General features: G+C 32.9%; 4 protein-coding genes across 5 annotated transcripts; 3 read left to right on the forward strand and 1 right to left on the reverse strand.

Annotated features, from left to right (window-relative positions):
• The first annotated feature begins 501 nt into the window (after positions 1-501).
• Positions 502-1,947, forward strand: LOC118031880 (alkane hydroxylase MAH1). Its single transcript, XM_035036403.1, has one exon. The coding sequence runs from the start codon at positions 502-504 to the stop codon at positions 1,945-1,947; it is 1,446 nt and encodes a 481-aa protein (XP_034892294.1).
• A 1,208-nt stretch (positions 1,948-3,155) lies between these two features.
• Positions 3,156-4,865, forward strand: LOC118030496 (pectate lyase). The gene is made up of 4 exons (XM_035034633.2): positions 3,156-3,640; positions 3,734-4,089; positions 4,183-4,325; positions 4,459-4,865. Exons 1-4 carry the CDS (start codon positions 3,212-3,214, stop codon positions 4,680-4,682), a joined length of 1,152 nt encoding a protein of 383 aa, XP_034890524.1. The 5' UTR covers positions 3,156-3,211; the 3' UTR covers positions 4,683-4,865.
• A 4,852-nt stretch (positions 4,866-9,717) lies between these two features.
• Positions 9,718-11,316, forward strand: LOC118030505 (uncharacterized). The gene is made up of 2 exons (XM_035034644.2): positions 9,718-10,732; positions 10,944-11,316. The coding sequence occupies exons 1-2, from the start codon at positions 9,957-9,959 to the stop codon at positions 11,032-11,034; spliced, it is 867 nt and encodes a 288-aa protein (XP_034890535.1). The 5' UTR covers positions 9,718-9,956; the 3' UTR covers positions 11,035-11,316.
• Positions 11,317-11,499: 183 nt separating this feature from the next.
• LOC118030516 (uncharacterized) lies at positions 11,500-15,976 on the reverse strand. Of its 2 annotated transcripts, none has more exons than XM_035034652.2 (8): positions 15,824-15,976; positions 15,484-15,696; positions 15,278-15,389; positions 14,660-14,821; positions 13,842-13,888; positions 12,782-12,902; positions 11,914-11,980; positions 11,500-11,837 (listed from the first exon to the last, which is right to left on the reverse strand). In XM_035034652.2, exons 2-8 carry the CDS (start codon positions 15,685-15,687, stop codon positions 11,783-11,785), a joined length of 768 nt encoding a protein of 255 aa, XP_034890543.1. In that variant the 5' UTR covers positions 15,688-15,696; positions 15,824-15,976; the 3' UTR covers positions 11,500-11,782. The 2 variants fall into 2 exon arrangements, with proteins under 2 accessions (XP_034890543.1, XP_073265711.1); XM_073409610.1 differs by having other exon boundaries at positions 14,660-14,842.
• Between the last annotated feature and the right edge of the window lie 2,141 nt (positions 15,977-18,117).

The following is an 18,117-nucleotide window of genomic DNA, read 5'->3' on the forward strand; positions in this document are numbered from 1 at the left end:
CTTTCATTTCTCGTGGCTATTTGTTTAATATCATGAGAACTTCAAAAATACATTGATTTTTATAGGGAAAAGAAAAGAGATTATGAGTTGAAAAAACTATTCGAAGAAATTGAATATGTTTAATACCTTTCTGACTAACTCATGCAATTGCATTAATTGCTCAATAATTGATGAGATAGCTATCTTTAGTTACTTTACCTGCTAACTTCCCGCAGCTAGGTCAAGTTGACAATTCTTCTTCAATTACGTATTTAAATTTAAAGTATCAAGTGGGAAAAATTAAAAAAACAAAAACACGAAGGACAAGTGGTGCCACCTGCACCATATATAGCGGCAATACAAGGAAACCTTACGAGTGCTAGACAACATCAAAAAACCATTGCAGCTCCAATGGCAATTCTCGAATGCTTTCACATCATTTTAGCACTTGTTTGCATACTTCTTTTCTGCCATTGGTGTCGGAAAACTGTATCCCCGGTCACTAACTGGCCTGTCGTAGGAATGCTACCAGGGCTTCTTTTCAAGGCACAAAACATCCATGAATATGCAACCCAGCTTCTGAAACAAAGTGGAGGTACCTTCGAATTTAAAGGTCCTTGGTTTGCTAACATGAACATTTTGCTCACTGCTGATCCTCTTAATGTTCGCCATATTTCAACCAAAAACTTTGTCAACTACCCAAAGGGGCCCGAGTACAAGAAGATTTTTGAGCCTTTTGGAGATGGAGTTCTTAATTCAGATTTTGAATCATGGAAATCCTTCCGTAAATTGATTCATTCCATGATTAAGGACAACAAGTTCCAGGTGTTTCTCGAGAGATCTTTGCGAGAAAAGATAGTCAAAGGTCTAATCCCGGTTCTAGAGCATGTATCAAGACAAGAAATAGAATTGGACATGCAAGATGTATTCCAGCGTTTCACCTTTGATAATATCTGCCTCCTGGTTTTAGGCTTTGATCCACAGAGCCTCTCTGTTGATTTACCAGAAATTGCTTATAAAACAGCATTTGATGATGTAGAGGAGGCTGTGTTTTACCGACATATTGTGCCTGAAAGCATTTGGAAATTGCAGAAACGGCTTAACGTAGGAGAGGAGAAGAAGCTAAGCCAAGCCATGGACACCATAGATAATTTCTTGGAGCAGTGCATCTCATCAAAGAAAGAAGAAATTCGCCAAAGCAAAGCCCAAAATATGGTGCAAGCTGAGGATAATGATCATGACGACTATGACTTGATCACCGCTTGCATAAAAGAAGAAGGAGAAGCAGCGGAACAGACGGATGCCTCCAAAAGGACTGACAAATATCTAAGAGACATCGGATTTAACTTCATTGCAGCTGGGAAAGACACCGTAAATGCAGCTCTAACTTGGTTCTTCTGGCTGGTCGCTACACACCCTGAAGTAGAAGAAAAAATCGTGGAAGAGATCAGAGCCAACATGAAATCGAAAGGAGATCATGCGATAAATGGGATGTTTTTCAATCTGGAAGAGCTGAATAAGCTTGTTTATCTCCATGGAGCCATCTGCGAGACTCTTCGGCTCTACCCGGCTGTGCCCTTTAACTACAGAGTATCCGTTGAAGCCGACACTCTTCCTAGTGGACATCTGGTGAAAGAAAACACGAAGGTGATGTTCTCACTATACTCAATGGGAAGCATGGAAGAGATATGGGGTGATGACTGCTTGGCATTCAAACCAGAGAGATGGATTTCAGAGCGAGGGGGGATCGTTCACGTTCCATCTTACAAGTATATTGCGTTTAATACAGGACCAAGGAGCTGTTTGGGTAAGGAAATAACCTTCATTCAAATGAAGACAATTGCAACAGCCATACTCTTGAACTTTCATCTTCAGGTGGTGGAAGGCCATCCCGTTTCACCAGGTCTGTCTGTCATGATGCATATGAAGCATGGTTTGAAGCTTAGGGTCACCAAGAGATGTGTTTAATTAATGAAGACAACTCATGGAGTCTAGTAGTTATCTGCCTTTGAATAAAGTTTGTGTGTTCCTACAGCAGAGGTAATTAAGATAGTTAAATGAGTATAGTAGTGGGAGGCATAACTAGCTAGATAGCAGCACTGACGGTTTAAAAACTGGCATCCCTGTTTGGGTTAAGTTTAAAGATGCTGTTTATTACACAGGTACAAGTGGCAAATTTATGTTTAATGATGCTGTTTTTTTTTTTTCCTGTTTATTATACATATTAGATTATTTTGATGTATTTATATAAAAAATAAATTATTTTAATATATTTTTAAATAAAAATACTTTAAAAAATAACCATTATTATATTTTTAAATATTCTCAAGATTCATGACTAATAATGATATGGGTAAAGATACTTTAATGAAAGGATAACGCATTGTCTCTATTATTAAAAAACCAAATAAATAATGTGTGAACCGTCTAGATTATGAAAAACAATTGGTATATAAGCATGGTCTACCATACCTTGGCACATGGATTTTTGATTTTGAAGGTTATGTATGTGACTCTTATCTTTCCATGTCTTTTTATAATGTTTTTTGTTTTATAATAAAATACCTTTTAATTAAAATTATTACAATAAAATTTATAAATAGACCAATTATGCCCTTTTTTTAAAAGAAGATTTGATATTTTTAGGTTAATATTGTCAATTAATTTAAATTTTTTTATATAAATCTAATATATTTTTTTATAAGAAAATTAATGAACTTGACTAAGATAATATATTTTTCTATAGTTTAAATCATTTTAATTCTTAAAAATACTATGATTATTGAATAATTAAATAAAAATAAATTTTGAAATTTCACCTCACATGCAGTAACACAACACACGAGTTCATGGCTAGTTCAATTCTATTCTATTTTGGTTAGTTATAACCACGGAGAGTATTGAGTTTAAACACTAACAAGTAAGGCTGGTCCATAATTTTTGGATGATAAACAAACTAATCAATCCAATTATTAGTTACAAATTAGGAAAAGATTTTATTATTAATTTTTATTTTTTAAAAAACAATAATATTACATTAAATTTCATTATGTTATCAAATACATAATTTATAACTGAAATTTACAAATATAGTATAACTATGCCGCATTCTACTGCAAACTACAACCACCTGGCTTAACTCCTTATGATCCTTTATAAAACCCTCCACCGTTCCCCAACTCTTGCATTGCAAATCTCTAACTCTCTCCCATAACTTAATTAATACATCATCATGGCTGTCTTAAGTCACCTTGTCGCAGTCCTTTCTTTTGTTAGCCTTTATTCCTTCATTCCTAATGCGTGTCTTGCAGCCAGCGAGATGAATGCCATTGATCAATGTTGGAAATTGAATACGAATTGGCGAAGAAGCCGACAGCTACTGGCTACTTGTTCTGTAGGGTTTGCAGGGAAAATGACTAACAATGTTGGAAGAGATGTTATATTGTATAAGGTTAGCGATCCAAGTGACGATCCTGTGAGCCCCAAAAAAGGGACATTAAGATATGGAGCCACCATGATCACAGGCAAAGTTTGGATAACTTTCAAAAGGAACATGAATATCAAGCTTGAGAAACCTCTTCTTATTAGCATCTATACTGCCATTGATGGCCGAGGTGTTAATGTTGGCATTGAAGGCTTCGGATGCCTCTTGGTGTACAGGGTAAATTAATTTTCTCTAGTTGTCAATATTCTTGATTGTATAGCAATGCATGCTCTATAACTTTAATTTACAATACGTATGTTGTTTGTTTAGGCAACCGATGTGATCATCCATGGCCTAAGGATTCACCATTGCAAGGCACAAGGACCTAGCACAGTCATGGGACCAGATGGGAAACAAATGCAATTAGGTCAGATGGATGGAGATGCAATAAGGCTGGTCAGTGCATCAAAAGTTTGGATTGATCACAGCACATTATTTTCATGCCAGGATGGTCTTCTAGATGTCACTCGTGGATCGACATTTGTTACTGTCTCAAACAACTGGTTCAGAGACCAAGACAAGGTCATGCTTCTTGGGCATGATGATGGGTTTTTAAGGGACAAGGGCATGAAGGTCACTGTTGCCTTCAATCATTTCGGACCTAATTGCAACCAAAGAATGCCAAGGTAAATCCTGCTCTTGATTAAATTCCAATTCTCGACATGTATGAACAATGAATCTTGTGTTGAAGATTTTATGATGATATATAAATCATTGAAAATAATGCATGGATATGCGCATGTGACCAACAACCTGTATCAAGGATGGGAACAGTACGCAATCGGGGGAAGCATGAGTCCTAGCATTAAGAGTGAATCCAACTATTTTATTGCACCAAAATCAGGAAGGAAGGAGGTAATTGGTAATTTTAATTTTTAGAATCTTGTTCATGGCCTACAAATTCCATCCTGTTCCAAAATCTAGCAAAATATTAGGAGAAGGATGGCTAAAATAATGATCAGAAATAACCAATGATCGAATCTTTTGAATAACAGGTAACTGGAGAAATGGCATCTATGAGAAAAGCAAACCCTGGAACTTCTACTCTGTGGGAGATCTGTTTACAAATGGAGCTTCATTTTTCCAATCAGATCGCCGAGGTACGGCGAGGCCTAACTACACTAAGGAGCAAAGCTTCAAGGTTGGAGATACCAAATCTGTCAAGGCATTGACAAGCTCAGCAGGTGCTTTGAAGTGCTCAAGAACATTGAGATGTTGACGAGTCTTGACATCCAATGAAAATCTTTTCTTCTTGTACCGTATAGATACTAATCCCTCTTTTTTTCTTCCAAGACTAGTGGTATATTCTCCCTTGTCCGAACAAGACTCGAGCTGGAGTTCTAGCCTCTTTTGTTTTGCAGCAGGACTAAAGCGCTTTAAAGATCATGATAGTTTGTACTAGGAAATGTAAAAAAATCATCTCAACCCAATAGTTTAAGTTGTTAGATGAGGTCCCAGAATATGATTTATATTATTCTTTAACACACCCTCTCAAGTGAAAGCCCTTTAAACTTGAAATTTGCACAGGCCCACATTACTTTGTGCTTAATTTTTATCAAATAAATAGGAATAGTGAGATTTGAACTCGTGACTACTTGGTCATCAAGGCTCTGATACCATGTCAAAGAACCATCTCAACCCAATAGTTTAAGTTGTTAGGTGAGTTCCCAGAATATAATTTATATTATTCTCTAATAAAAAATGGGCTTTTAATTTTCCATATGACAAATCGTTCGAAGCAAATGAATAGTTTTTTCCGAAGAAGGAGCAACATTGGAAGGGTGAGGGTTCAAGCTCCGGCCCCTTCCACAACTACAAAAGTAAGCCTCTCTTCCCCTCCTTGCGGGTTGCCAGTAGGGACCACGAGTCCTATCGATAATTTAATTTTTTTTTCCCGAAGGATGTGGAGCCAGATCGAGTTACGTGTCGTACAAAAAAAAAAATATGTGTGTTGAGAAGCCAAGCCACCTAACTCTATCTTCTCTGCCTTCAAATTTCTTTATTCTTTATTGTCAAAGAATCAATTTATGTATGAATGTATGGACGAGGGGGAATAATTAATAATTAACAAAATAATTAAAAGATTTGGGTGGCTGTCGCTGTTTACTTGAATAATGAAGCTACATCCTATATCTTTTTTCTTTTTTTTCATTTCTTCCCTTTTTAAAATTTATTTTTGTCTTTTTTTTTATTTTGTTTAATTTTATTATTTAGTATTGAGTTTTTTTATAGTTTTTTTTTTCAATTTTATTCTCCAATATGTTGATTAATTTTTGTATTTTGTTTCAATTTATTTTTTCATGAAACCATTGCAGCCTCCAACAACCATCTTGGTATTTGATTTGTACTTAATTTTATAAGAGTTTACTTTTATTAATTTATAATTAAATTAAAAATATTTTTTAAAAAAAGTTATCAAATCTAGTGTAATCTATAATTCGAGTCGTAGTTTTAACAGATTAAGTTGTGAAACCCGAAGTCGATCTAATTAATATATTATTGTCTCAATATGAAAAAAAAGATGTCATTTTAATTTATTTTTTTAAAAAAAACAACGCTTTTATTTGTTCTTTGAATTTTTTTGTTGGACTCACAAAATCAATTGGTTCATGTCGAGGTAACTCTTACACAATTTAATTTTAAATTTTAGACAGACAAGAAGTTTGAGGTGAGAGGTTTTAAGGTTGACCCACTAAACTGGATTTAATAATAATACCAAATAATTTTTTATGATCTAAATATTTTCTTTACATCTAATTTTTTTTATTATCCACCCACAACATAGAGCAACCGCAAACTAGTGAGATTTAGATAGCATTTGGTTATTGTTCTAAGATAGAAAAATCAAAGACAATGAAGATAAAATATATTTCATTGAAGAGAAAGAAATAAAAGAGTAAAATTAAAGAGGATAAGGACATGTGAATGTACTTGTAATAAACATATGAAGAAGGGTTTCCATTATCAACAACCACCAAATAGGTCTATCTTAGGATAGTGTATGGAGCATTAGGATGACTAGAAGGGTGTTTAGGACAATATTTTAACCAAAGTTTTCAAAAAAAAATTAAAATCTTTATTTGATTCAAATTAATTATTATTATTGGTTATTTTTTATCATTTTGATATATTAATATAATAAATAAATAAATATTATTTTGAATTATTTCTAATTAAAAAATACTTTGAAAAGTAATCGCTTATCATTATTATAAACACCTCTAGGTAGGTATTTACACACCAAAACCTAATATATAACAAAAGACCTAATCTTATCTTGGCTTGCCATTATAGATATTTTTTTTTTGGGCTGTGGTTCAATGAGCTTATTATATATTTGAAATTATGGAAGTTTTGTGGTTGCCATTTAAATAAATAATTTACAAAAAAATATTTTTAGTTGAAGTTTAAAAAATATACTTAGTTAAAAACTATGATGAAGTAAATTTTTTCATGTAAAATAAATAGAAAATGGATTTCCATAACTAAAAACAAATTATTTTAGCTTTTATAAAATTAAGATTTGAAACATAATTATATATAGGTTCCATTATAAAAATTAAATATTATTTAGTTAACTAAACAATTCTTTCTATGTGGTTAGGCAAAAAATATCAGTGTGAAATATGAGAGATATGCTCTTTAAAATTGTTACCTTCCATAACACAAATCATGCTTGAATTTAGTAAATCATCATGGTTTTTCTATGAGAAAAACACAGCAACGAACTCTTTCTTTTTATTATTTTCTTATATTTTTTTATACATGATTATGAATGTTTAAGGCTATATATAATCTTACAGGTCTTACTTAGACTAAAATTTTTATCGTTATCTAACCAAGTGGTTACTTTCTATCAATAATTAATAAAACTCTAATAGATAATAATTGTAGAGTTATATCGATATTAGATTTCTTAAAAATTATAAATCTTAACTCCTTGAATTCTAACAGTAAGATTTTCAAATCTAGATTCCAATCCCTCGGCTAATTTCTCTCCTTTAAATAACACCACTATTTTTCTCCAAGGAAACTTCCTTTTGTGCTTCTGTTATCTTTGAAGATTCTGATTTCTTCTCCTTTCTCCTCGTAGATTTCTGCTCAAACATCCAAGAGCCATACAGCTCCACCACCTCTGGAGGAATGACATGATCAGTCATCGGAATATCTTATAAGCTGGGGAGAGCTTTCGTTTGCCAAACAAACTCAGTCAACATGAACATCCTCTAGAACATCTGAACACACTTCAGACCTATGACCATACTGGCCACATTTGAAGAAAACTAAATGGAGACCTTCGTATTCCAACCTCCAAATCCTTCTTCACGTAAGAAATTTAGAGATGAGAGGCTTTGGTAATTAAGTCAATATCCACACTTATACGAGAAAATATTGCTCTAGTACGTAGACAATTCAATAGACACGAACAGGACTCCCAATGTGAGAATGTCTTGAGAACTCTTTACCTATACGCGTGAGAAGATCTTTGTTGCAGAATTCAAAAAACAACTCGAGAACTCTTACCTAGACCACCGCTTTGTCAAGTTTGACCTCATCAGGATCAAAATTTGGCCTTAATTCTTGAACAACTAGTATGTTGGTCAGCAACCATGCGTCCAAAGACCACCAAAAAGAACAGAACGATCATCATCTTCAGTGTAGAATTTGGGAAGATAAAACTCATTCCAAAGTCTGCTATCACAAACCCTACGTTCAATTTCAATTTACTGCCCACCATAGAGCGATAACCTACTTTATGCCCTGGAACTTTAACTTCTGGGTTCTAAGACTCCTAGGAATTAACGCATGTTATATTAAATATTTTGCTTAATTAATGACAATATTTTTTAAAATAATTTAGTTTAGATATAATTATGAACCTTCAATTAAAAAGTAAGTGATTTAGACAAGGAGACACCTAATCCCTACAATGAAGTCCAGTTTTTCCGTAGGCAACAGGGAAGCCGCGTACAAGCAATACGAGCATAATGCCCAAATTAATGGAGCAAGGACACATCAATTTGGCCCTAACAAAATCACTCTAGCTTTACAAGGATTTGCTCATCTATATATATTATACAGATGTGATAAGCGCATTACAAGTCTGCTTGAAGAATTTTAGAACATGGTTCTTTATAGTTCCTGTAACAGCAGTAGCCTTGATCTCTCTTTTTGTTAAGAATGGAGGATTTATTTGGAAATTGGAGTTAAACAGCCACCGGCCGGCGGCCATATTGCTTGTATTTTTGGCCACGCCTCTGCTTCCCTTCTGTTGATCCATCAGGACTTCAACTACATTGGTTGTCTTGTGGCTGGCCTTAGCGGTTTCATAGCAGATTTGACTGAAAGCTCTCTTGAGTTTGCATCAACAAAAGCAATTTTTTTTCATGTAATTCTAGAATCCTTGACATGCTGTTTCCAAGAAAATTGTTTTTTCCTTGGCAGAACTGTTCTGATTCTTCCGGAACAGAAATTTACAGCACATAACAGTGAAGTCCTCAAAGAAAAAGGTCATTTGATATTTGAAGTTGAAGGGGTCTTGATTTGACCACCATTTCTGATGATATACGTACCTCCATGTTCTTCATTAATTATATTATTTCATAATAAATGCATTACGATTAGATATTTTCTTTTAAATTGAAAGATATCTTCTTGATGATATGCAAACTCTTGATGCATGTATAATCTTCTTTTGCTTGGAAACTAATTAATTCAACCTTTATTATTCAAATCACGTCCAGTCAATATCGTTTTCACGCGTCAAGATTAAGATTAATGTATTTATATATAAAAATTTCTTTTCAAATATTAATATCTAAAAAGATGAAATAGAAATAAACTCACCTACTATAAAATCCCCAACACGTCAATAATTATGCTTATTTTTGAAATTTTACCACATGGACACCAAAAAAACGAAGTCAAAACAAGATGTCTTTGAAAGAACACTCGACAAGGAAAAAGATAACGTGGCTCATGGAAATTCTGCCTTCCATGCAAATTTTTTCAAACCTTGATTCCAGGGTCATGATTCATGATGTTTCGATCAGCCCTTAGTACACGCATATGTTGAATTTATAGAGAGAAAAAATCCAACTGGAGCTTAATAATAACTCTACTCTTAATTAAATGATCTTAAAATCAATGGATGAAATTCCTCAAAGCAGTTATAAGTACCTATATTACTCAGAAAAATGGCGCTTTCAACAAGGGATAGCCACTAGAAATTCAAGATAGATGTTTATTTATTGAAAATTTTCTCAAGAAAACTTTTGAACAAGACATGGAGAAAAAGAGGTATATCAAACCATTCACTCCTCGCCCCATATGAGACGGCAATGACTTTAAGCCTCTCAGTTAACTGTGTCTAGAGAATAAGATTTTTGTCCTTCCCGTATAAGTGAACATCGCTTGATCTTCTCTCACAGTTTCACCTCCAAACCAAGCTTGATCACAGCAACCACATCTCTTCTTTGAATCCTGTGTAAAAATGCACACCAGTTTTGATGGGAAGGTAGATGTAGAGTTTGATTTCTGGGGTGCAAGTGAAACCCAATATTACAGTAATGATACAGGTGCTAGTGAAGTAGAGTTTCAAGCACAGGTTGAAGAAGACTTTGTTGATTACTCACTACCCTTATGGAAAACAGATTTGTCAAGAAACGTTAGAAATGAATCCTCTCCCTTACTTCCCCGGGGCCATCATTACAGTAATATTTCGCCGAGGTCTCGGCTACAAGTGATGGCAGAAGGTAGGAGGAAGCTCATGGAGATCGTTCATAGCATGCCAGAATCTAGTTATGAACTGTCTTTAAAGGATATTGTTGATGAGCAGCAGATTTCTGAAGGGGCACAGGACGAGATGCCGAAGCAAAGGACGACTTCTGATTTCAAGTCTGAGGCTCAAATCATCAAGAAACAGAAGACGAAGAAAACAAAGAGTTTCAGTAAGTCGGGTAATATTTCAAGAAGTAGAAGCATGGAAAAGGAAAATTTCTTGATCAAGATGTTCATTCCAACTTCTCTCAGTTTCAAGATCAGAGACAACACAAGAAATGGCTCAAAAGTTCTTCCAAGGTCATCGATGGAACTAACTGATAACCGCGAAGATAAGAAGTGGTGGATCAAAGGGATTTTGTTTAAAGGAGAATGTAAGAACAGTGGAAAGAGCAGCAGCACAAGCACTAGTAGCAGCAATAGCAGCACACGCACTAGTAGCAGCAGGAGCAGCACACGCACTAATAGCAGCAATAGCAGCAAAAGCAGGTATTTCTTTGGTTCTCTTAAATTTAACATTTGACCGCTTTGCAATGGAAAATCCACCCTAGCAGAATCTATTTCCATGTATTGAGAATCCCATCTTCTTTCTCTCTTTTACCACATGGCATTTGATGGCTCAATCTAGATAACTTTTGATTCATCAGACTGTTAAATCAGAGTGCTAACGGATTTTGGGTTTCTTGCTGAGATTATGCAGGTATGACAATATGGAGGCCTTGCCAAGTTGCTGGCCTTTTATCCGTACCAAGAGAAGCAGAAGGACAAGACTCGAAGGACACATCTTCTAAACTGGGGATGCAATGCGATGATTTTTGTAATGGCGTCCGTATTAGCCTCAGAATAAGATAAATTATTCTGAGATAGTGAGATTGTTCTTCAAAGAACACATCAGAACATAATTTTTAAAGAGTCAAGTGGTTTCACTGCCAGAAGATTGAATTCACTAAAACGTGTTTGCAGATAGCAAGCAACAGCACAAGCAGACATCAACTTATCTCTTACAAATTACTCTCTAGTCTTGTAGATATGTACCACCCGTTTATATAAAATCCCTCCTCTAGATTATCATGTGTTGCCGCCTTGCTGTTCTATAGATGCTTTTTGATAGCTCACCTGATTTTAACAGTTGTTCTTTAGAGTTTGGATACTTTTTGATATTTCACCAGATTTTGTCAGTTGTGTTTCTGACCCAAAAGTAACAAGAATAGAAACTTACTTGGAAACAGAAAAGGCCATATTGATGATGTTTAAGGTCACGATAACTCAATCAGCATTTTGTATAAACAAGAGGTTATAAGAATATCCATCCATACATATCCGCAAAATACCAAATAGTAAAATACAAAATTGATTTAGACACTGCATTTCCTACTTAGTTACAAATCTGATATACATTTGTTGCCTAGTGAGTAAGGCTAAGATATTACTCCTTGTCCTTAAACTGCCTCCTCCTCTTGGTATATTATATGTCAATCATAATCCTAATCTCAAATCTTTAATTGCAGTACATATTGAAACGAACTGTCAGATTGGCTTCTAGTTATCTTTGTCATCTTCTATATCCTGAAGTAAGGCACCCCTCACTTTTGCCCTGCTCAAACACCATGAAAATTAGATATTGAAAATGCAGGTTCATATGGAGAACTAAACAAGGGATGCTGATATACCTGCGAAATGCTGGTACAACACGATTGGTAACTTTTGTTGAGGCAGGATCTCGGCCTGCTAGTTTGTCTGATTTAAAGCAGGAGAAGGCAGTCTTAGTTTCTAAACTAAATTTCAATTATCAGCATCTACTGAACGGATTAAAATATCCAAATAAAAAGGACTGATTGAATAGAAGAGAAATTATTTTAATCAGTCCCAATAGTTTAAAAGGTAAACATTCTAAAAGAATCCAACAAAATAATAGTATACTATGCACACAAGAAATCATTGTCAATTTCATTAAAAAATAATAATAACTGTAAATTCTTGTATATTGTTTCAATATAATTATCATGTGCTATCTACCCCTAGCATATTGACCACGATATGTTTTCCGATCAAACCTTTTTACAGTTATTGAATTTTATCAGATTTCATTTACATACGTCACAGGCCTCATTCAACACAGAATCAAAATCAAATTGTGGCATGCCAGCATCTATTATCTGGTTCAGAAATGTTTTGTTTATAGAAGATACAGTATCATCACATTCAGTGATATATATATATATATAGAAGCACTCAGTTTACAGATAATCTGAAAACCTCCAAGGCTAAGTACACATCCTAGAAGATATTGCAAGTAGATTTCATTTACATACGTCACAGGCCTCATTCAACACAGAATCAAAATCAAATTGTGGCATACCAGCATCTATTATCTGGTTCAGAAATGTTTTGTTTATAGAAGATACAGTATCATCACATTCAGTGATATTTATATATAGAAGCACTCAGTTTACAGATAATCTGAAAACCTCCAAGGCTAAGCACACATCCTAGAAGATATTGCAAGTAGATTAAAGCTAAAATAAAAATGATGCAAACCTGGAGAATTTTGTGCTCCATTACTGGCTGGAGGACCAGAAACATCTAGTCTGTCTGAAGAGTTCATCTTTTCTAACTTCTGTCTCTTTCCCAATTGACTCTGGGTATTTTCACTCCTCTCCTGACAAAAGAAAGGAGAAATTCAGCACAACAATTCAATAAGCCATCATAGGCATAATTGTTTCACGTCTTTTACACACACGCTCTTGAAAAAACTCATCAATTTAACAATGATGCTAGCACCCTGTTAATTAGATTTTACATAGAAAGCACGACCATGACTGGTAAGCATAAAGTTTATCCACTACTACAAAAACTGGACTTCCCAAGCATGGTTGAGCCGCACAAAAACTTGAAGTGACAAATTACATTTGCACTATTTACTTTTGATAGGAAAATATTGAGTGGTGTTTGGAGTTAAAAAAAAAGAGAGATTGGTGTCAAGACTTGTCATATTTTGTATGAAGTAAATTACTGTTTCTTTTTCATCGGGATGGTTGATGGATAGTCATAGGAGAAAAGGAGATCTCCAGATGGCAAAGAAAGTTTCAAGAATAAGAATTGTTGCATACTTGGATGAATAATGAAATGGAGTCCTACGAGAGATATACAAGTTTTTACAAATTTGGTTTTTCCAATGAAGCAAAAACTAACCAAGGATAATTGAAAGAAAGAAAAGTAACCTTGAAGAAGAAAATTTTTGCAACAACAGCATATTTACAATTTAAATGCAGAAAATTCCAAGGTGAGCCTATAGGATCTCAATGACTCAGTATTAACTGTCCAAAAACCTAAATCTTTTTATAAGAACATACGGTATCCACAAGCATCTACATCTAACGTTACTGAATAATGCAAAATGACAACTACAAGTAGCATGTTGTTGATACCATTTAATCAGGAAGACACTAAGACATTAGACCAGGTCAGTCAGTGCAGGAAGCTTTGCACAAAATGGAGGTTGCGCATCATTAAAAACAGGCATACATCTTTACACAAAAAAAGTTAAAAATCATAACAGTAAAACCATAATATTGTCTGTCTATAGTAAGCAACATACCTTTTCGGCTGATATAACTTTTTTCAACTGCAAAGAGTGCTCTTTCTCTGCAAGTGCAATCAAAGAATGTGACAATTAATTGCAGAATTGCACATTTCGCCCCAAAGTGTTACTGTTAAAGAGAATATGATAAGAAAGAAGATGAAAGACAACGAAAAATGTAAAGCAGGTAGACACTTACAAGGCATAATGCATGAAAAATGAAAAGGTGTTGAAGACATATGACCATATTATAAGAACATGTACGCGTACATAAGAACAATCATAGACAGGATAAATCTTTTAATTTATCAGGATGTATCATTTGGCTTAGTGTACAATCATGCAATACACTTGAAAGAAAGTCCACTTTTTTAGCATATACAAGTCTGGATACTAAACAATTCTATCACATGTTAAAGCAGCAGAATACATCAATATATCAAATTTCCTCAGATATGAAAAACGTGGAAATGATCGTTTCTTGAAAAGTAACTCAAACCATCATCGGACAATTAGCTGTCTTTCTTTAAAAAAAAAATTGTCCTTTAGTTCTAAAGGTTCTCACAAAGCTAAAAAGGGCACATCTCCATCTTGATATATTTTGAAACCAATACTATTATTAGCAGTTGCAGAATACAACAAAACCAAGTAAATTTTCATTTGGAAATCATCTGCAAGCTAGTGAGCTAACCAGACTATTAAAATATTTTTCAAACACAGTGACTTCAATATACTGAAAAAAACAATCAAAAGCTTCAAATAAAAGAGGTGGAAACCTCATATATTAGATAAATAAGTCGAAACTATATATCAATATATGAAGAAGAGAAGGTGACCTTGTACAACCAAATTCTTCGTGCATTTGAATGCCTTGAATAGCCCAAAAGACATGTTTGCCATGGCATCCCTAGCTGCATTGTCCAGAAGTTTTGTGAGGGAAATGGAAATTAGTGGCATTCCTTTCGATTTCTGAGCCACTAATTTTGCATATGCCACACCTGAAACACATAAAACAGGAACTGGCGCAATTTAAATGCATACATGTTTGGTCCATAAAAGGTTTCGACATAAAATTTGGATATATAAAAGACTTTTGAGCCATCATCCCCATTAATTCAATTCCACAATTAATAAAAATCTCATTTTTTTTTCCTTTTTTGAATCTTATAAGCAACGTAGTTAACATGAGTCAAACTCGTAATTGCTTTAGTTAGCATCTAATCAAGTCTGACTAGAACTACCTTCAGAAATCCCGAGGGAGCAAGCAAACCATAACAAAGGAAGAAAAAAAACACAACGCTTTACAACATGTAAGAAATGATATGCCTAAAGATCACTTCACTTCACTTCACTAAAGATCACTTCACTTCACTTCACTTCATTTCACCCTATATCTTCATTAAGTATTTATAAATTATAATAAAAATGCAACAAAATTCAATAACATTAATCACCATCCGAATCCGAAAGTTTCTCAAGGACAAGCTTTACATCTTCAGCTTTGAAAGAAGCAACAAGGTACTCAACAAACTCAGTCCAAGACCCTCCAATGCCAATACAATCCCTCTGCATTACCCCATTAAAACAAAAGAAGAGTTACAAACTTTAAAACCCAAATTGCATGAGCTCAAAAATCCATGATTATAATCCAAGAACTAACCATGTCATCAAGCTGCATAACTGATTTAACAGCCTCAAAAGTATTGGAATGATAATCAGTTACTTGAATTTTAAGGTGATTGTCATCAGGAGCAAATATATGCATCAAGAATTGATCCATCAAACCCGAACCCGGGTTTGAATTCTTTGCCCATCCAATTCTGGGTTCATTAAAAATGGGTTCAAATTCTTGAAAACCCTCCATCTTTTACTTCTGTGATTAAAAAAAAAAAAAAAAACAGAGAGAGTTTTAAGTTAAGTTCTTTTCTTTTTTAAAATTTTCTTGGAAACCAAACAAATTTGTATATTTTGAACTTGGGAGGAAAGGATGAGAAATTTACCTGCGAGTAATTTGAGACAGAAAGAATGAGACTTTTTTTATTTTCTCGGTAACCCAATAAGCTTCTGCTATACTTCTCGTGTCAAAGAAGCTCCCTGCACTTGTGCAAGCGGAACTCCTTCCTTTTTCTTCTTATTAAGTAATAAATTGAAAATTAAGCCGAAATTTAGAAAACCGATTTATATTTTAATATTCCGTATGGCCCAAATCAATTTTATTGATCTGTTATGGCCCAAATAAATCCTGAATTAAATCATGATTCTCGTTAGCTTTTATTTTTTGTTTTTATATTTTAAAAATATTTAAAAAAATTTTATTTTTTTATTTTAAATTACTATTTTTGATGTTTTTAAATTATTTTGATATGCTGATATTAAAAATTATTTTTAAAAAATAAAAAATATATATTATTTTAATACTTTTTAAAAAATATTTAAAAAAAAAACTATAATTATATTTTTAAATATTTTTGGGAGGCAGATAGCTCATTAAACATGAAATCTTGATAAGAGTTTTTGCGCGATCATAAAATATTAAAACAAGATAATTTATGGGACAGTAGCATTCCATGTTTAATATAATTTTTATAAATTATTTTAAGTTATTTTTTAACATTTAACTATTTAAAAAATCATAAATATATTTGATTAGAAATAACTTCTAACTTAAATCAAATATTTATTATAAAATCCAATCTAATTTTTTATTTAATCTAAAATAGCTATGGTAGTGATAATTACCCTTGTTATTGTAGAACTTCAGCCCATGATCTTCCAATAAGAAAGCAAGTGCACATTGCACTTATCATGCGATTGCTTGTGACTATGATAGGGCCCAACTCAAGTTAAGGTCAAACTGGAACTGTGTAGAGATTTCAATGTGTTTTTAGACACATATTACTATCTATTCAATATTGTAATTATTATTTTGCTCTTCCAATAAAAATTAATTAACTTGCTATTGAGCACAATCTATTAGCCATTATGAAACTGAGTGGGAACAATTCTGCCTTTTAGCATTTTAAATGCATAATGTAAAAGTTTTATCACTCTTAAAAACAAAATATTTCAAAGCATTGATTAGAAATAATTCGGTTTTCTTATATTTTTAAAGTATGTAAAAACTAAATTATCATTGAAAGAAATTTTTTTTTTTTTTTGAATTGTCATTTAGGGGTTTTTTTGTCAATTAAAATTGATATTTTGGTTACTATTAAGTTAATTTGGGTGATTTGGTCTTTTAATATATATATATAATTTTAAAAAAAAAAATTAAAAGTTGACAGAGCCTACACCCTTCATTGTTGAGTGAGGTGTCGTCCCGCCTCTAAATTTCGCCTCTCGCAATAGCATTAGAAGCGTCCTAATGCTCTCTTTCTAATTGTGTGGTGTGTATACATGATCACACAGTGATTAGGTTATTTTTCTTTTTTTTTTTCTGTTTTTCTTGTCAAAATATAAATGTGTTCTTTTATTTGTTTTTTATATCCGAATTAATCCTTATTTTTTATATTGCTATTTGTTTTTTTATCATTTTATTGATTTTTTTTCTTCAATTTCATCTCTCATCATTTGGTTTTATTTAATTTTTATATTAGATTTGGTCATCAATCTTTTGATTGTTTTTTTTGTATCATTTTTTTATTTAATTTTATTTTTAATTTTACCTCTTAATATTTGATTTCAAATTATTTTTTATTTCAAATTTAGTCCTCATTCTTTGAATTGTTATTTTTTTTGTTTCGAATCTTTTTTTTTTTTTTTTTAATTATTAATTTTTTTAATTTCATCTTTTAAAATTAAATTGTTTGATATTTTAGTTTTATAATTTTATTCAATTTGATTTCGACAAAGTTATCTTGTTATCACAAACTAAATCTTAGATTTGACATGATAACTTAAACAGATTCAAGTTAGTTTTTTTTTTTTTTCTCTTTTTCCGTTGTTATATTTTTTCAGTTATTTATTGTTATTGTAATTTTTTTTTTGTTATATTTAAATTAGCTTACCTTATGAAAACTAATCGAGGCAATGACTCTAATCTAATATATTTTTTGTTTATTTTATTAAAGTTTATATCGTCTTACATCTTTTTTATGTTGGAAAATTTTAGGCTGGACGTCGACGGGCGTAACACAACCCCTATTGTAGTTTGATCTAAAACTGCTGCCATTTCTGTTGTAAGATAATTCTTCCAATCATCAATCTTTTCTGAAGAAATCATATTTCTTGGACATGAATCGAGAATAGTTACTTTTGTTGATCTCCAAATTTCTTAAATTCTAGAAACTGCATA

Source organism: Populus alba, chromosome 5 (assembly GCF_005239225.2).
Source record: "Populus alba chromosome 5, ASM523922v2, whole genome shotgun sequence".
NCBI classification, from domain to species: Eukaryota; Viridiplantae; Streptophyta; class Magnoliopsida; order Malpighiales; family Salicaceae; genus Populus; species Populus alba.

Coding starts and splice junctions, on each gene's coding strand:
- LOC118030496 (XM_035034633.2), top strand. CDS start 3,212: ATGGCTGTCTTAAGTCACCTTGTCGCAGTCCTTTCTTTTGTTAGCCTT. Junction 3,641..3,733: donor GATGCCTCTTGGTGTACAGG/GTAAATTAATTT, acceptor TTGTTTGTTTAG/GCAACCGATGTGATCATCCA. Junction 4,090..4,182: donor TGCAACCAAAGAATGCCAAG/GTAAATCCTGCT, acceptor TAAATCATTGAA/AATAATGCATGGATATGCGC.
- LOC118031880 (XM_035036403.1), top strand. CDS start 502: ATGCTACCAGGGCTTCTTTTCAAGGCACAAAACATCCATGAATATGCA.
- LOC118030505 (XM_035034644.2), top strand. CDS start 9,957: ATGCACACCAGTTTTGATGGGAAGGTAGATGTAGAGTTTGATTTCTGG. Junction 10,733..10,943: donor AGCAATAGCAGCAAAAGCAG/GTATTTCTTTGG, acceptor GAGATTATGCAG/GTATGACAATATGGAGGCCT.
- LOC118030516 (XM_073409610.1), bottom strand. CDS start 15,687: ATGGAGGGTTTTCAAGAATTTGAACCCATTTTTAATGAACCCAGAATT. Junction 14,843..15,277: donor GAAACTTTCGGATTCGGATG/GTGATTAATGTT, acceptor AAATTGCGCCAG/TTCCTGTTTTATGTGTTTCA. Junction 11,838..11,913: donor GTTGTACCAGCATTTCGCAG/GTATATCAGCAT, acceptor GTGTTTGAGCAG/GGCAAAAGTGAGGGGTGCCT.